This window comes from Erythrolamprus reginae, chromosome 2, assembly GCF_031021105.1.
Source record: "Erythrolamprus reginae isolate rEryReg1 chromosome 2, rEryReg1.hap1, whole genome shotgun sequence".
Classification (NCBI taxonomy): Eukaryota; Metazoa; Chordata; class Lepidosauria; order Squamata; family Dipsadidae; genus Erythrolamprus; species Erythrolamprus reginae.
Window position 1 is genome coordinate 270,561,459 of NC_091951.1, and position 18,116 is coordinate 270,579,574.

The following is an 18,116-nucleotide window of genomic DNA, read 5'->3' on the forward strand; positions in this document are numbered from 1 at the left end:
GCGCGGGCACATCGACATGAGATTCAGCTCCTACGCATGTCCAGGAAGCCCAATATTGGACGAGGTTGCTCAGGCGGACGAGATTTTGCCAATTGTTGGTGATTTCTTTGCTTCTGCACTTGTGCAGAAGCAAAAAAAAAAAACCACTGAAAATCAGTGAAATCTCCTGCGTGTGAGCAACCTCACATGAAATTTGACTTCCCTTGCATGCAGAGAAGCCAAATCTCATGCGGGCACACACATGTATGCATCAGGGATGTAGAGTGTGCACACCGCTCCATTTTCCCTACCAGGAATGCTGTCTCCCGAGTCTTCGGAGAGGGGCGGCATACAAATCTAAGTAATAAATAAATAAATAAAACCCAATACTGGACTTGGCCGTCCCAGGTCTCTCCAAACCAATCTCCCTACATGTTGTAGTTCAGCCTGAGGCTGCTCAGGGACCAGCTGTGTCTCTGCTGGCTCCATGCCCGGAGGAGGATGACAGCGAAGAGGAGGGGGCTGAACAGTTGGATGGGGGAGAGGAAAATCAGGAATGGGATGAAGGAGAACAGCAGGAGAGCCCCGGAGGGGGGGCTCTCCCCAGCCAGTAGCTTGGAGTCATTAGGTGATGACACACAAGCTGTCATTGACATGAGACAGAGACGTTCAGATCAACGAAAGGAGCAGTTAAAGAAATATTATCACCATTGGATTAGAAACAGCTGGGCTTGGGTGTGGTCCTCCTTAGCAGGGTTTAAAAGGCAGGCAAGCCCTTGAAGCCATGTGGAGTGTTATCAGTTTGGAGTTGCATTATCCTGTCTTGTTTCTCGGCGTCTCTGTTCCTGGCTTGTGGCCCAGCAGCTTTGGAAGACCCGTGGGAGATGTAGGTCTGCTATCTACAGCCTTGGCTTGGCAGCAAGAATTCTGTATTGCTGCATGGACTTTTGCCTTCGTGGATATATCTGATGATACAGCATTTTCCTGTTTGTAAGGACATTTTCTGTTACCTGTGTTTTTCTTGAATTTTATAAAACTGCCTTTGCCTTTTACCAGTGTGTCTGGCTTCTCTTTTTTGGTTGGTATTGGCTTCTGGAGTGACCCAGACAGAAACTACATAGCTTCAACACTGAATTATACGACCTGACATTGATCGCACACTCAAAAGGAGTCTGCCCTCCAAGCTCTTCCAGGTACCCGCTTCTGCAGAGAATGAGGTGAGGGTGTAAAAAGAGCTTCCCCACTACTTGCATGCTGTTACCGACTCTGCGCGCACACATACCCAAGATCAATAAGACGCTGCTACCTGGATGCAGAGCAGGGGTGAAGAGCTGGTGGTAAACAGCATGCGGGTAGAGGGGAAGAGCTTTACGCGCTGCTAGCTCATTTGCTGCAGAAAGCGGGTGCTTGGAAGTCACTGGTATAGAGTCTGCTGCTTGGGCATGAAGACAATGTTCCCTCTATATATGGCTTGAAAAAAGGAAAAAAATTATGAACCTACTTACATTAAAATTGTGATGAGGAATATATGTATTTACTTATATGCAATTTGTATATCTACACATTTTTTTTTTACTAAGAATATTACACTGTCAAGGAAGCGAACATTAGTGAAATGTCATTAATAGTGTTATATATTTTTTCTTTCACATTATTTGTATTATTTATATTATATTGTATCATTTCTTTTCTTAGTTTTGTTCTTTGCTTTTCTGTTACAAATGTTCAACTTTTTGTTATTCTTTGTCTTTATGTTTGCTTGTTAAATAAAATAATTTTATTTATTTATTTATTTTGTCCAATACACAATGAGGGTTTTAGTGGGTATATATATATACACACATAGTAAAATACATGATGAAGGTTATAGAGGAGATACTCATAGTAAAATATATCTAAGAAATAATAGAAAAGAAGATATAGTAATAGAACATATCAATGAAAGAATAGAACAAGAGATATAGATATAGGTTTGCTGTCACTGGTATAAATGGACAGACAGACTGACTGGACCAACGGGTAGGCAAAGTTGGCTCTTCTATGACATGTGGACTTCAACTCCCAGAATTCCTGATCTAGCATGATTAGCTCAGGAATTCTGGGAGTTGAAGTCCACAACTCACAGAAGAGCCATCTTTGCCTACCCCGAGCACTCGGGTGTGCAATTTATGTAGGCTTCTGTCATCGGCAATGGATTGGAACTCCTCAAAAAAAGGCCTCGCCTTCCGTTTCAAAGGCAGCCGGCAGGCGTCGCTCTTGCCAACGCGAAGCCACAGCACCGCGCTGCTCGCCGGAACGTCCCCTCGGGCGTCTTGCGAGCGCGCAAATCGTTTTTTTCGCTGGAGGGACCTTTTTCGCCGCCCCCCTCCGCCAGAGGAAGTGCGGGAAGAGGGAGGCGAACGGGAGGGAGAGCGAGCCCCCTTCGCTGCAGATGCCGGATCGAGCAAGCGTGGCGGCGGCGGCGGCTGCATCTCCGATGGGGAGCTCGCTCGGCAGGACAAGCCCGCCGCTCCCCGCCCGCCTCTTCGCCCTCCTGCCCGGCCTTCTAGCCTCGGCCGACCCGCAAGAGCCGAGGCGCCCCGACCAGAAGCCGCCTCCCGCCGCCTGTCTCGCCCGCCGCCCCCTTCTCCAAGGCGGCGGCCTCGTCTATGGCTGCTCCGCCGGCCCAGCTTCTGCAGTGCAGCGTCCGGCTGCTTCGGCTCGATGAGGAGCAGCTCCGGGAAGGGCCGCTGCGGAGCTCCCCGCCCGCCCAGCGAGCCCTCCGCCTGGAGCTCTGCGCGCGGGACGGAGGCGCCGAGGTGGCCGTGACAGACGGTTAAGTAAAAAGCCGAGCGGCGCGGGCAGGTGTGGCCGGTCCGGGGAAAGGGCGGGAAAAGAGAGAGAGAGAGGCCGGCAGGCCGGAAAAGGAGCGTCCCGGAGAGAAGGCTCGTCTCATCCCGGAGAGGAGGAGGAGGTGGTGGAGGAGGAGAAGAAGCGCCGCGGAAAGTTTGCGCGCTCTCGGCGGCCCTCTTGGGGAGCCGCCGCTCGCCTGCCTCGTTTGTCCAGAGGAGCCTCTCCGCCTTGTTTAGGCTCCAATCCTAGAATGGCTGGGTGGAGGTGGGTGGGAGAGCGGCAGGACCGGCAACAGCGGCCGGGCTTCTCTAGGTCTCTCCTCCTTTGCCCGGTCCCCGGCGAGGGATTGCGGCGGCTTGCTTTTTGGCTGGGCGCGATGGAGAAAAAGGGGTCGGGCCGGTTTATTTTATTTTACTTTATTTTATTTTATTTTATTTTACTTTTATCTATATCTATCTATCAACCTATTTACCTTCGGAGAGGGGCGGCATACAAATCTAATAAATTATTATTAATTATTATTATTACCTGTCTGTCTGTCTGTCTGTCTCTCTCTGTCTGTCTGTCTCTCTCTGTCTCTCTCTGTCTCTGTCTCTCTCTCTCTCTGTCTGTCTCTCTCTCTCTCTCTCTCTCTCTCTCTCTCTCTCTCTCTCTCTCTATATATATATATATATATATATATATATATATATATATATATATATCGATCAACTATCTCTATCTCTTTCTCTCTATATCTATCTATCTATCTATCTATCTATCTATCTATCTATCTATCTACCTTCGGAGAGGGGCGGCATACAAATCTAATTAATTATTATTATTATTAATTATTATTACCTATCTATCATCTGTCTGTCTCTGTCTCTATCTCTCTCTATCTATCTCTATATCTCTATCGATCAACTATCTATCTCTTTCTCTATATATCTATCTTATCTATCTATCTATCTATCTATCTATCTATCTATCTACAGTATCTCTATCCGTCAACTCTCTCTCTCTCTCTCTCTAATTATTTGGACTTATATGCCACCCACCTCCCAGAGGACTCTGGGCGGCTCACAGCCAATACAGGTAAAAAAGATACAACAGAAAAAATATCCCAAAAACAATAGGGAACATCTAAAAACAGACATCAGACCATTTAAAATAGTTAAGAGCGACCATGCGTAACAATGTTTCCCACATTCCTACAACTGGTTGAGGAAATGGGGGCAAGAGCAGTGTTGATTCAGAGGATGTGATGGGGGGAACTTGTGTGTGCAGGGTTTTGGGGTTCCCTGACCGCCTTCCCCCCAAGTGCTTGGGGGCTGATCATGGAAACTGGGCTGAGGGTCCTTCTGTGGGGAAACTCTCACGCTCGTAAATAATCTCTTTTTACCCTGCAAAGGTGCTTATTTTTCTTCTTCAACTTGGACTTTCTGGTTTTTCTTTGAAGACATTTTGATTCTCATCCAAGAAGCTTCTTCAGTTCTGGCTGGTTGATGAGGAAGTTACCTTATGAACCAGCCAGAACTGAAGGAGCTTCATGGAGTCTTCAAAGAAAAACAAAGTCAGTTGCCACCTGGGGGGCGGGGAAGTACCTTTGGGATGTAACCATGATTTGGAATTTTGGACGACTGAGAATCTCCAACCTGGGGGTCGGGTTCCCTTTGGGGGTTGAATGACCCTTTCATAGGGGTTGCCTAAGACAATGGGAAAAGACAAATTTCCCATGGTGTTAAGAACTAAAGCTTCTATTCTGGCGCCTTGGAACATATTTTTACAATCCGACCAATCTGGCATTTACAGTGGGAGTGTCACCCTGACCTTCCTGCCAATCAGCTTAAAGCTCTGTTGAGAGAATTGGCACTAGACTTATGGTTGGGGTTCACCACAACATGAGGAACTATATTAAGGGGTTGTGACATTAGAAAGGTTGATAACCCCTGGGAAGGAGATATGCCGGAACATATGTTGATTCATGGGCATAGAGTTGGGTAGATATTCTTGATAGTTTTTATTTTATTTTTATTATTCTAGATTTGTAAAAAGTTGCCAGGATTTTCCTAAGAACTTTGTGTTGGATATACTTGGACTTCCCAACTACTCTCCCCCTTCCCACTTTGTGGAATAAAGTAAATGGCATAGCACAAAACAAAGGAGGATGAGATGCCTTGCTTTGTCCAATCTGTGGTCCTTGTGGTCTCTTCTCTTGTTTTCCCCTCTGTTAATTGGTTTTGTGGCAGTTGCCTTGCTTTGATTGTTATGAGATACTCAGCATCAACGGGAGTCAGGCAGCATGCTTGTTTGATTAATAAATAAACAGATACAATACGGAAGACTATTTTGTAGCTCTTTGCTGGTCATGGAATTGTTGCAACTTCTCAACTCTTAGATGTTTATCTTTTCTAAAAGAACTGGAAAAACCAACTATAGCATGTATGCAGGTCTTATTTTTTTCTTTGTATTTGAGGGTTGAACTCTGACATATAAAGTTGTAGGAAGCAAATTGAGCTGCCGATTTAAACTCTGATGAGCTTGAACTTTTGAGTTGCGTTCAAATTAGACCCCAACTCCTAATTAAGCTTTGAAACGTAAAAATTGTTTATGAAAATTCATGGCGGTTGTTTAGGTCAGACTTGCATTTAATTCTAATGTCTCATAACTAATTGGTTACACCTATTCCAATAGTAAATAAACAGAACAAGCAGCCACAGAGGCTAAGCACATACAGTGATCCCTTGTTTTTCGCAGGGGATGCGTTCTAAGACCACGCGTGAAAAATGAATTTCCACGAAGTAGAAGAAAGATATTTTTTTATGTATTTAACGAGTATTTGGACTTTTAAAACCTACCCTTTACATTAAACAGTCATTCTATAATGTTTCTCAGCTGGAACTACATGTGATATCCTACCAGTTTCTTTAATAGAGTACAGTACTACTGTAGAAAAATTGTATAAATTTTTAGTGGATTTAAAATTTTCAATGGATTTAAGCCCCCTTTGAAAACCTGTGAAATAGCGAATCCGCGAAAGATGAACCGTGAAGTAGCGAGGGATTACTGTATTCCCGAACCATGCCAATTATTCTTTAAGGACATGTCCTCCTAAAGTTCCTTCTTCTCATCCAAAGCCCACAGCTGAGGCCACCTAACTTTGTAGTTATATGATCCAGGGTTAAAAGTGTTTTCCATCTTCTGCTGACCCAGGCTGCACAATTAGGTACAATTTGTGGTGCTTCAGCACCTACTACAGAAGCATTGACCACAGCTAGAATCAATCCAATTCTCCTTTGCTGCTTTTGGCTGCTACAAGCAAATCTTTTACCTCTAGTTCCTAGGATCTTCCTTCTGTGGCCATTTTCATTTGGGAAGCAGGAATGACCAGGTGCCAAGCATTGATGGAATCGTAGGTCTGGAAGGGACTTTGATGGTCTATTAATCCAACTTATCTATACAGATGTAGCAGTCTAACATGAGTCAGCTAGACATATACTTAAAAAACGTTCTGGCTGACATGTAGCCTGCAGTGGTACTGAATAAGCAAGGCCATCCTCCATCCATCACTGGCTAATAGTTCCCAGTCAGCTGTTTTAGGGGGGGGGGGTAGAGAGATAGAGAAGCAAAAAAGAGGGAGAAAGCACGAGAGAGCAAATGGAAAAGTGAGTGAAAGTGTGAGAAAGAAGAAGGGTGTGTGTGTGTGTGTGTGTGTGTTTGTGTGTGTGGGAAATAGTGACATAAAGATGAGCAAGAAAAAAAGATGAGAGAGGATAAATAATAATAATAATAATAATAATAATAATAATAATAATAATAATAATTTATTAGATTTGTATGCTGCCCCTCTCCGAAGACTCGGGGAGGCTCACAACGATAAAAACAATATTATACTGGCACAAATCAAATATTAAAAAAACTTTAAAAACCTATCATAATTAAAAACCAAACAGCACATACATACCAAACATAAATTATAATAAGCCTGGGGAAAAAATGCCTCAAATCCCCCATGCCTGGCAGTATAGGTGGGTCTTAAGTAGTTTGCGGAAGACAAGGAGGGTGGGAGCAGTTCTAATCTCTGGGGGGAGTTGATTCCAGAGGGCCGGGGCTGCCACAGAGAAGGCTCTTCCCCTGGGGCCCGCCAGACGACATTGTTTAGTCGACGGGACCCGGAGAAGGCCAACTCTGTGGGACCTTATCAGCCGCTGGGATTCATGCGGTAGCAGGCGGTTCCGGAGGTACTCTGGTCCAATGCCATGTAGGGCTTTAAAGGTCATGACCAATACTTTGAATTGTGACCGGAAACTGATCGGCAGCCAATGCAGGCCACAGAGTGTTGTAAATACCAAGTAGTCCTCAATTTAGAACAGCTTATTTAGTGACCGTTCACAGTTACCATGGCACTGGAACATGTGACATATGAGTGTTTTTTGCACTTAGGACTTTTGCAGCATCCCCATCAGTGTTGGGTTGCTACCGGTACAGATAACGACAGTGCACCAGCAGTGAAAATTGAGCTGCATGTGCATCTTCACTTCTGCGTGTTTGTGTCCCAGTGAAATTCTGCTTCTGCGCATGAGCAGGGAACAGAATCTCGCGAGGGGACACATGCGTGAGATTTCGGTGATTTTTTTGCTTCTGTGCATGTGCAGAATTTTTAAAAAAATCACTGAAATGTCAAGATTTTTCTTCTTGCGCACGTGCAGAAGAAAAATCTCACTGGGACATGCCCGCGCGTCCGCAACAGGAGCAAAGCTGCAGGCGCAGTGCAGTGGTAGCAGCGGAATCGGGAATCTGCCCCTGATCCCCATGGTCATGTGATCAAAATTCAAATGCTTGGCAGTTGGCTCATATTTATGACAATTGCAGCGTCATGTCATCACCTTTTCTGATCTTTTGACAAGAAAAGTCAATGGAGAAGCCAGATTCATTTGACCATCAGATTACTAACTTATCAACTGGGGTGGCGCAGCAGGTAGAGTGCTGTACTGCAGGCCACTGAAGCTGACTGTAGATCTGAAGGTCAGCGGTTCAAATCTCGTCACCGGCTCAAGGTTGACTCAGCCTTCCATCCTTCCGAGGTGGGTAAAATGAGGACCCAGATTGTGGGGGCAATATGCTGGCTCTGTTAAAAAGTGCTATTGCTAACATGCCGTAAGCTGCCCTGAGTCTAAGGAGAAGGGTGGCATAAAAATTGAATGAATGAATGAATGAATGAATACATACATACATACATACATACATACATACATACATACATACATACATACATACATAAATTGCAGTGACTCACTTAAAAAGTATAGCAAGAAAAGTCATAAAATGGGGCAAAACTCATTTAATGTCTCACTTAACAACAGAGATTTTCAATTGTGGTCATACATTGAGGACTATACATTGTACATTGATACCAGGAGACACTATAACCGTTTCTGTCCTACTGTATTAAAACTCATTAGATATGAGTAACCAGACGTTATTCCATTGGGTTCTAAGCCTCTATTAGGAATCGAACTCACTGTCCTGCACACTTTTAAGGTGCATTAACCCAAGGTTCGACAAACCCAGGCGCCTGGTCGCCAGTGGCGCCTAGAAAATGTTGTCTGGCGCCTAGAAAATGTTGCCTGCTGTACTGTATGTGTATACAGCAGTGTTTTTCAACCGGTGCGAGACATGGCCAGGTGTGCCGCGAGGTGGCTCCTGCAAGTGGGAGCTCCAGGGCTGAGGCTTCAGCCCTGGAGCTCCCACTTGCAGAAGCCGCCCCCCGGCTATTGCCCGCCGCCGCTACCCGCACACCCCAAAATACCCCCCTGCGTGCCCTTTTCCATGGGCGCGCAGTTCCCATTCCCCTGCCTGCCTGGGGGGGGGCGGGGGTGGGGAGGCGCCGGCAGTAGAAGGCGCTGCCCCCGCCCACCCGATCCGCTCCCTCTCCTCCTCTTCCGCTGAAAGAAACGCGCGGAAGCTGCCTGCTTGAGCCTGGCGTTGCTCCACCCCGCTTCTTCCTGCTTGTCATCCTCCGTTGCCAGGAAAGCCGGGTTTGTTTTCCGTGAAAGCAGCGCGCCTTTTAACACGCTGCTTTCCTGCACCAGCGACGTTTGGCTGCCGGGGGGGCGGGGAGGAGAAAATCCTCCCCCCCCCAGGAGCAGCAAAAGCCTAAGCGGCGGGGTGCACCGTTTGCCTTCCGGCTCAGTCGCAGAGGCTTTTGCTGCTTGTGGAGGGGGGGGGGTTTGGCGGTGCCGATGCCAAATGCTTTCCCTCCGTGGTGGGGGGTGCAGGGCAGGCGCAGTCAGCCCCAGGAGACAAAGATGGAATGAGAGAAAGGAAAGAGAGAGAAAGGGAGGGAGAGAAAGAAAAAGTGAGAGATAGAAAGGATAGAGAGAAAGGGAATGAGAGAAAGGAAAGAGAGAGAAAGAGAGGGGGAGAAGGAAAGAGTGAGAGATAGAAAGGATAGAGAGAAAGAGGGAATGGAAAGAGAGAGAAAGGGAGGGAGAGAAGGAAAGAGTGAGAGATAGAAAGGATAGAGAGAAAGAGGGAATGAGAGAAAGGAAAGAGAGAGAGAGAGAGAAAATAAGAGAGAGAGCAACAGAGAGAGAAAGAACAAGAGAGAGAAAGCATGAGAGAGAGAAAGAACAAGAGAGAGAGAGAGAAAATAAGAGAACAAGAGAGAGAAAAAGATAGCAAGAGAGAGAGAAAGCAAGACAGATAGGGAGAGGAAAGGAGAGTGAGAGAAATGAGAACAAAAAGGGGAGAAAAAAGGAGAAATGATAAAATGATTGAGGCAGAGAATGAGAGGAGAGAGAAACAAAAGAGAGAGAGAGAGAGGTGATTCTTGAAGCATATGGTAAAAAGCATCCAAATAATAAGAAAAAAACCCCAGCCCACACCTGTTTTTGAAAAGGATAAAAGAGAAAAAAAACCCAGCCCTCAACTGGTTTTGGAAATGGTTGGAGTGTGTATACATACACACACATAAGGGGGGGAGAGAGACAGGGATGGAAAAAGAGGAGAAGTGAGAGGGAGAAGGAATGAGGGAAAAAGGGAGGAAGAGAGAGAAATGAGAAACATGAGAGAGAAAAGGGGGAAAGACAGGAGAAGTACCCATAAATGAGACAGTGGTATAAATTTCAGGAGGGATGATTGATGATTGACTGTATTTATAAGGGGATGTTACATGGGATTGTATATATGAGGGGGTTATTTATGTATGTATGTATGTATGTATGTATGTATGTATGTATGTATGTATGTATGTATTTATTATTTATTTATTTATTTATTTATTTATTTATTTATTTATTTATTTATTAGATTTGTGTCATTTTGGTTGGTGGTGTGCCCCAGGATTTTGTAAATATAAAAAGTGTGCCGCGGCTCAAAAAAGGTTGAAAATCACTGGTATACAGTATATTTTTCCTGCCTTGTGTTTACGCCCAGAAATGGTACATCTTGGCTTCCGTAGCTCCGCCCATCAACCTCGGAGCGAGCTGCTTTCCCAGCGTCCCCTGCGCTTGCGTGCGTCTCTCCCTCCCCCCTTGCCTCCATTCCGCCTCCTACTCGAACCCCTTCACTCCCCCCCACCGCACACAGACGCTCCGATCTTGGCCGCTCACCCCGCCTTCGGAGAGAAGCGGAAGCCCCTCCCCTCCCGGCGTGAGGTTTTGTTCATTCCTCCTCCGGCTGCGTGCGCGGTGACTTCCGACCAGTAACCGCTCCTCCCCCCTCCCCCCCTCCCCCGCGTCCCCGGCCCGGTCTCCCTTTCCTTCTTCTCTGTTTCGGTTTCTGACTAACGGTCTCCCCTCGGATCCCGACGGGAGTACAGCAGAGCCGGCTCGGCGGAGCCAGGCCTGCGCCGGGGGGGAGGGGGTGAAAGCGATGTCAGGTGGAGACTCGGCAAAAAACCAAGTTTGCTTAAAAAAAATTCTGGCTCCTAAATTTTTTGGCTGGCTCCTAGATTCTGAACAACTTTGTCGACCCCTGCATTAACCAATTGTGGTCATAAGTTGAGGACTATCTAGGTTGGGTAAGCTCAGTGAGCTATGAGCCTTGGTGGTGCAGTGGCTAGAGTGCAGTACTTCACGCTACTTCTGCTGGCTGTAGTTCACCAGTTCAACTCTTACCAGGCTCAAGGTTCATTCAGCCTTCCACCTGTCCGCAGTGGGTAAAATGGACCCAGATTGTTGAAGGCAATATGCTGACTCTGTAAACTGCTTAGAGAAGGCTGTAAAGCACTGTGAAGTGGTATATAAATCTAAGTGCTATTGCTATAATGAGGATTTTCCAAGAAACCAAGAGAGGTGAAAAGTCTCCATTTACTTTTGTGAATCAGATTCAGGCAAATGAATATACTTATTGTTGTGGTTAGCTCTGACCCAGCTCCTGCCCCAAGGAATGTGCAGGTGGATGTGGGGGAAACATCCACATGCTGCAGTCCTGTTTTGCCTCCTCTGACCAAGGAAGCGTGAGTGACAGGGAAGAGGGGAGTTTGGCAGACAGCCCAGGAGGAGATCAATCATCTGTATCATCCTTGAATTCTGAACAAGAATTAATGACACATCCACGCACGCGTAGACTGATGTATAGGAGACAACAACTGAAGGATTATTACAAGAGAAAATGAGACCACCTGTGGTTGGGTGGGGCTGCTGTAATTAGTGCTACAGATAAAAAGAACAGCGGGCTGGTTTAGCCTTGTGGCAGTTTATCTGATTCATTGTTTTGTCAAGATCATGGTTTTTGTGCTGTTCAAGATTGTGTGTGGACTCTCTTAGAATTGGACTCAATTTCCCAGTTATTGGGGTGAGCAATTGGATTTCATTTAACCTGTGCCTTGTGTGTACCAGAAAATCCCTTTGACATTTAAAAAGGGAACTGTTTCTGTTTTTCTGTTTATAAAAACTTTTGGGTTTTCCCTTTTATCCTGTGGTGTGTGTCTTCCTGGACTAATTACCCTGCAATTAAGGGCGGTGGTAGAACACTTATTAATACGGTTCTGGGCTTAGCTTTCTATTGGAACATACCTCTTACCCAGTCCAGTTCATCCCAAGACATCACAACAAGCACGTATAATATTTTTCCTGCTAGTAGGAAATCACCTATTGCTTTCCTTAACTTTCCCCACATTGAGGACAGGATCTCCCTCATTGGCCTTGCAATTTAGACACAACAGGCACAACAAATTATGCTGACAGACTTTGTACCTCCTGGAGGAAAGTTAAACCACCTATCTGGTTGTGGCCATATTTCTCCAGGCTCTGTTGAAGATATCCATTTGTCTCCGAAGCAGAGAATAATACGATGGCAAACAGTGCCCAAATGTTGCTATATTTTTCATTTAGTATGTGCTACCTGTGGGGACAATAGCTGAATCAATTCCATAGGTAAGCTGTTCCTGCAATGTATAAAAATTATCTTCTTTTTTACCCCCTTGTAATGTGTGTGTGTGTTTCCCCCCACTGTGGTCTGCAATTGACTGAAGGCTAATAGAAATGAGATCAGCCTCTCACATTAGCAGAGAAGCCTAGGTTTATTGCTTTATTGCGGCAGTGTTTGCAGGAGGTATATAGCCCATTTGCTTCTAGAGTCAGCTCAGACATTTATATGAACAACAAATCAATAAAGTGAACTAACATGTAACCAAACGGCTGTGTCCATAATTTCTTAGCTGACCGTGTAACTAGATAAGATGCACCTCCTGCAAACTCTAGGAGTGTATTCAACTTATGACCAAAATTGATCTCCAAATTTCTGTTGTTAAGTGAGTTCTGCCCCATTTTATTACTTTTCTTGCCATAGTTCTTAGGTAAATCCCTGCAAGTGTTAAATTAGTGGCACGGTTGTTAAGTCAATCTGGCTTTAATCCCCATTGGATTTGTTTGCCAGAAGTGTCGCAAAAGGTGATCACATAACCCCAGGACACTGCAACCGCCATAAATATGGACTGGTTGCAAAGCATCCAGATTTTGATCTTATGGCCACAGAAATGCTGCAACTGTCAAAAGTGTGAAAAGTAGCCATGAGTCGCTTTTTCAATGATGATATAATTATGAACGGTTGCTTAACAAACTGTTGTAAGTCGAGGACTACCTGTATTGCAGTACACAAATCCGTAAGGACTGAATTGTGGGCTCAGTTTATGGGTTGCCTGCTTCGAATTGAAATCCAAGCAGGTGCCTTGGAGCAGTGTTTCCCAACCTTGGCAACTTGAAGGTATCTGGACTTCAACTCCCAGAAATCCCCAGCCAGCATTCGCTGGCTGGGGAATTCTGGGAGTTGAAGTCCAGATATCTTCAAGTTGCCAAGGTTGGGAAACACTGCCTTGGAGCATGTAAATCCAAATGTAGTACCTATTTGCAGTTCTTTAAAGCAGCAGTGACCTTTCCTGGGATACTACTGTTGTCATCTATAGCTGCCTCACAATTGTGGGGAAAGACAAGTGCAAAACACCTGTTTGAATTGAAGTCAAAATATGTCAGATGTGCCTCCGCTCCAAATCCAGGAAAGAAAGATTCCCAACTCCATGATGTTAGAGAAAGGTACTTTTAATGAATAAGAATGGATAACAACAAACTGAAAGCAAGATCTGAGGCCAAAGGCACGTAAAATGCATATAGAAAGTAATTCCAAATCCTTCCCCCCTGTTGTGGTTAGCTCTGGCCCAGCTCCTGCCCCGAGGACTGTGGATGTGGGGGAGACATCCATATGCCGCAGGCCTGTTGTGCTCCTGGTGGAATCTGCTGATGAAGGCTCCTCTGACCAAGAAGACATGAGTGACAGGGAGGAGGAGAGTGTGGCAGACAGCTCAGAAGGAGATCAATTATCTAGCTCCTCCTTGGATTCAGAACAAGAGTTAATGATACAGCCACGCATGCGGAGAGCGATGCATAGGCAGCAACAACTGAGAGATTATTATCAAAGAAAATGAGGCCACCTGTGGTTGGGTGGGGCTGTGGTAATTAGTGAATAGCAGCCTATGGGTTTGGCCATTGTGGAGGATTATCTGATCGTTGTGTTTCGTGCCTGCCTTGCTGACTTCAACCTTTGTGTACTGATTTTTCCCCGTTTTGAAACTAAACCAGAGCAAAGTGTGTTTCACTTTGTGAAAGAAGAAGGACTGTGAAGTGCCTCACAGCTGCAAGCTAAGTATCTCAGAACTAATAAGGGACTTGTACAAATTACCAGTTTGTTTGGAGATGAGTGCTCTGCTATTCAAAAAGAGTGCTTAGTTCATTTGGATTTTCGGTATAAAGAACATTGTTTTGACTTTTCAAATGTGTGTGTGTCTGACATTTGTATCTGTGAATTTTCGGGAGGATTCTACCAGAGAGCTCGACAGAAAACCCCCCAACGACCCTGGCTGACTGTCCAATTTATTTGTTTGTTTGTTTTGATTTGATTTGATTTGTATGCCCCCAGGCCCCCCAACCCCAGTGCCCCCCCAGATATCATGTGCGCACATGTTCAGCAGTGTGCCATAGGTTTGCGATCACTATCGTAGGCAGTATAAAACTGCCTAAAAGAGGCTGAAAATTTGGGTGTGTCTTATACTCCGAATGTAGCCTTTTCAAAGCCTTTTTTTCAGCCCTAACTAGGTGCTAGTGATCTTTCCAGGTCTTAACTTGCAGGCTCTTTTATTGCTACTCTCTGCAAAGAATGTTTTCCAAATCCTAGTAAGTCTTTGCAGGGGTTTTTTTCCATTGTTCTAACTTGCTCCAAAGGTTTCTTTCCAGCCCTTACAAGGTGCTAATGATGTTCCCATCCTTCAGCACTACCGGTGCGCTCCTAGCAATGGCCGTGGGTGCGTGCGGATGCCGGCATGAGATTTGGCTTCTGCGCATACGCAGGAAGCAAAATCTCATGTGAGCACGCTCACGCGCACGAGATTTCACCAATTTTAGGCGATTTCTTTGCTTCCGCGCATGCAGGTCTTATTTTTTTTCTTTGTATTGCAGATATTTGAGGGTTGAACTCTGACATATAAAGTTGTAGGAAGCAAATTGAGCTGCCGATTTAAACTCTGATGAGCTTGAACTTTTGAGTTGTGTTCAAATTAGACCCCAACTCCTAATTAAGCATTGAAATGTAAAAAATGTTTATGAAAGGCATGGCGGTTGTTTAGGTCAGACTTGCATTTAATTCTAATGTCTCATAGCTAATGCATCCTTGCATGAGAGTTTGCTTCCTGCACATGCAAAGAAGCCGAATCTCATGTGGGTCCCAACATGGACACATCAGGGATGTAGAGATGCTTGGGCATCTCCATTTTTCTAACTGGGACTGCGTACCGGATTGTCCATGCAGCAACCCACTATTGATGAGCCTTTGCATCTGTTCTGCAAAAACTGTTGACCTTGAGCCGGCTATAAACATGCCCATTCAGCTACCCAGTCTATGATAAGAACTTTCCTCCCTAACCTTCTAATCAGACACACAAGGAGACCTCTCCAGCACTGCTTCCCTCCCCACCCCCCAAATACCTAGACCTCCTCCACACACACACACCCAGGCTGGTGGAATACTCTATTTTCTTTCTGTTTGCCTTTGTCTACTTAGCTGATCCTGAAATATTTATTATTATTTTTATTTTATTTATTTTATTTTGTCCAATACACAATGAGGGTTTTGGTGGGTATATATCTATATACACATAGTAAAATACATGATGGAGGTTATAGAGGAGATACTCATAGTAAAATATATCTAAGAAATAATAGAAAATAAGATAAGGTAATAGAACATATCAATGAAAGAATGGAAGAAGAGATATAGGGGTAGAAGAAAGGAATAGGAGATATAGGAGAGCAATAGGACAGGGGACGGAAGGCACTCTAGTGCACTTGTACTCGCCCCTTACTGACCTCTTAGGAATCTGGATAGGTCAACTGTAGATAATCTAAGGGTAAAGTGTTGGGGGTTTGGGGATGACACTATGGAGTCCGGTAATGAGTTCCACGCTTCGACAACTCGGTTACTGAAGTCATATTTTTTACAGTCAAGTTTGGAGCGGTTAATATTAAGTTTAAATCTGTTGTGTACTCTTGTGTTGTTGTGGTTGAAGCTGAAGTATTTGCCGACAGGCAGGACGTTGCAGCATATGATCTTGTGGGCAATACTTAGATCTTGTTTAAGGCGTCTTAGTTCTAAACTTTCTAGGCCCAGGATTGAAAGTCTAGTCTTGTAGGGTATTCTATTTCGAGTGGAGGAGTGAATGGCTCTTCTGGTGAAGTATCTTTGGACATTTTCAAGGGTGTTAATGTCTGAGATGCGATATGGGTTCCAAACAGATGAGCTGTATTCGAGGATGGGTCTGTCAAAAGTTTTGTAAGCTCTGGTAAGTAGTGTGAGATTGCCAGAGCAGAAGCTTAGGTTTACAACTCTTGAAGCCTTCTTGGCTATATTGTTGCAGTGGGCTTTGGCACTTAAATCTTTTGCTATTAGTGTACCAAGGTCTTTAACCGAGTGGGGATTATCTGTGATGATTTGATTATTCAGTTCGTATTTGGAGTTCAGATTCTTCTTCCCAATGTGTAGGACAGAGCATTTGCTAGTTGAGATTTGGAGTTGCCATGTGTTAGACCACTCAGAAACAGCGTCAAGGTCTTTTTGGAGAGTAGTTGTTATTAGAGATGCCTCCAGTCAGCCTGGTGTCTGTATCACTGTACATTATATTTTATTTCAAATCGTCAAGTGTTAAGATCATATTAGTTTTCTAATGTTATTGTTGCCTTGGCTCATCAGTAAAATAAGTTAGCAGCAAAATGTGAACATGATAACGAAGGGAGACATTTACATCTGAATGATATAGCAAAACCCAGTTTACTTTAAGTGAATTTGTGGCCAGTACAATCTTCCTCTCCAATTTTCTTGTCATGTTAGAATGGACTGCTGTTATGCAAACATTTCAAAAGCTTTTTTTTTAAAAAAAAAAAAACTTCTATAAATACCACGTTGGAGCTAAAAATATTTATAGAAGTGGGGGCTGTTTTTTAAGGAAATGGGGGAATATTATTCATTTTAATTTGTTTTTATGTACTATTTCTATTATAGAGATTTTATCAGGAGAAACACACATCTGCTCTCTCTGAATTTCATCCCCAAAAGAAGAGCCTTCTGACGTATTAAAAATATAACAATAATTCAAAGTTATACTTATGTCATATTTAAGAAATCAGATTATTGTTCTACTGCCTACTGAAACAGCCTGCTACTGTAAACATGAAACACATTCTGCCTGATCTCCTTATATGTGTGTGTGTGTGTGTGTGTGTGTGTGTGCGTGTGTAATGTAATCTTCTGTTATGTTATACATTGGTACCTCTACCTACAAACGCCTCTACTTATGAACTTTTCTAGATAAGAACCCGGTGTTCAAGATTTTTTTGCCTCTTCTCAAGAACCATTTTCCACTTACAAACCGAAGCCTCTGAAACTATAACTGGAAAAGGCAGGGAGAAATCTCTGTGGGGCCTCTCTAGGAATCTCCTGGGAGGAAACAGGGCCTCCACCCTCCCTGTGGTTTCCCCAATCACACACATTATTTGCTTTTATATTGATTCCTATGGGAAAGATTGCTTCTTCTTACAAACTTTTCTACTTAAGAACCTGGTCATGGAACAAATTAAGTTCGTAAGTAGAGGTACCACTGTATTATATTACAATATTAATTATAATACATTAAATATAATATATCATATCATTTAAATATGAGCCAGCAGTGTGCAGCAGCTGCCAAAAACACAGTTCTAGGCTACATTAACGGAAGGATAGAATCAAGATCACGTGAAGTGTTAATACCATTTTATAATGCCTTGGTAAGGCCACACTTGAAATATTGCATTCAGTTTTGGTTGCCACGATGCAAAAAGGATGTTGAGACTCTAGAAAGAGTGCAGAGAAGAGCAACAAAGATGATTAGGGGACCGAAGGCTAAAACATATGAAGAATGGTTGCAGGAACTGGGTATGTGCAGTTTAATGAAAAGAAAGTTCAACCTATTCTCCAAAGCACCTGAGTGTAGAACAAGAAGCAATGGGTGGAAACTAAACAAGGAGAGAAGCAACTTAGAACTAAGGAGAAATTTCCTGACAGAAAAATTAATCAGTGGAACAGCTTGCCTCCAAGAGTTGTGAACGCTCCAATACTGGATGTTTTTAAGAAGATGTTGGATAACCATTTGTCTAAAGTATTGTAGGGTCTCCTGTCCAAGCAAGAGATTGAACTAGGAGGCCTCCAAGATCCCTTCCAACTCTGTTGTTGTTGTTATTGTTGTTATCATCATCATCATTGTATCAGATCATGTTTAGCCATTGTGGGAGAAAGATTTC

The 18,116-nt window shown here is 44.2% G+C and overlaps 1 protein-coding gene across 1 annotated transcript in view; it reads left to right on the forward strand.

Annotated features, from left to right (window-relative positions):
* The first annotated feature begins 2,237 nt into the window (after positions 1-2,237).
* The window catches only part of LOC139162347 (histone-arginine methyltransferase CARM1-like), a 70,991-nt gene continuing 55,112 nt past the window's right edge, over positions 2,238-18,116 (forward strand). Inside the window, exon 1 of the mRNA XM_070742600.1 lies at positions 2,238-2,793. Coding sequence (XP_070598701.1) covers positions 2,628-2,793 — 166 coding nt within the window. The 5' untranslated portion in view covers positions 2,238-2,627. The remainder of the gene's footprint in view (positions 2,794-18,116) is intronic.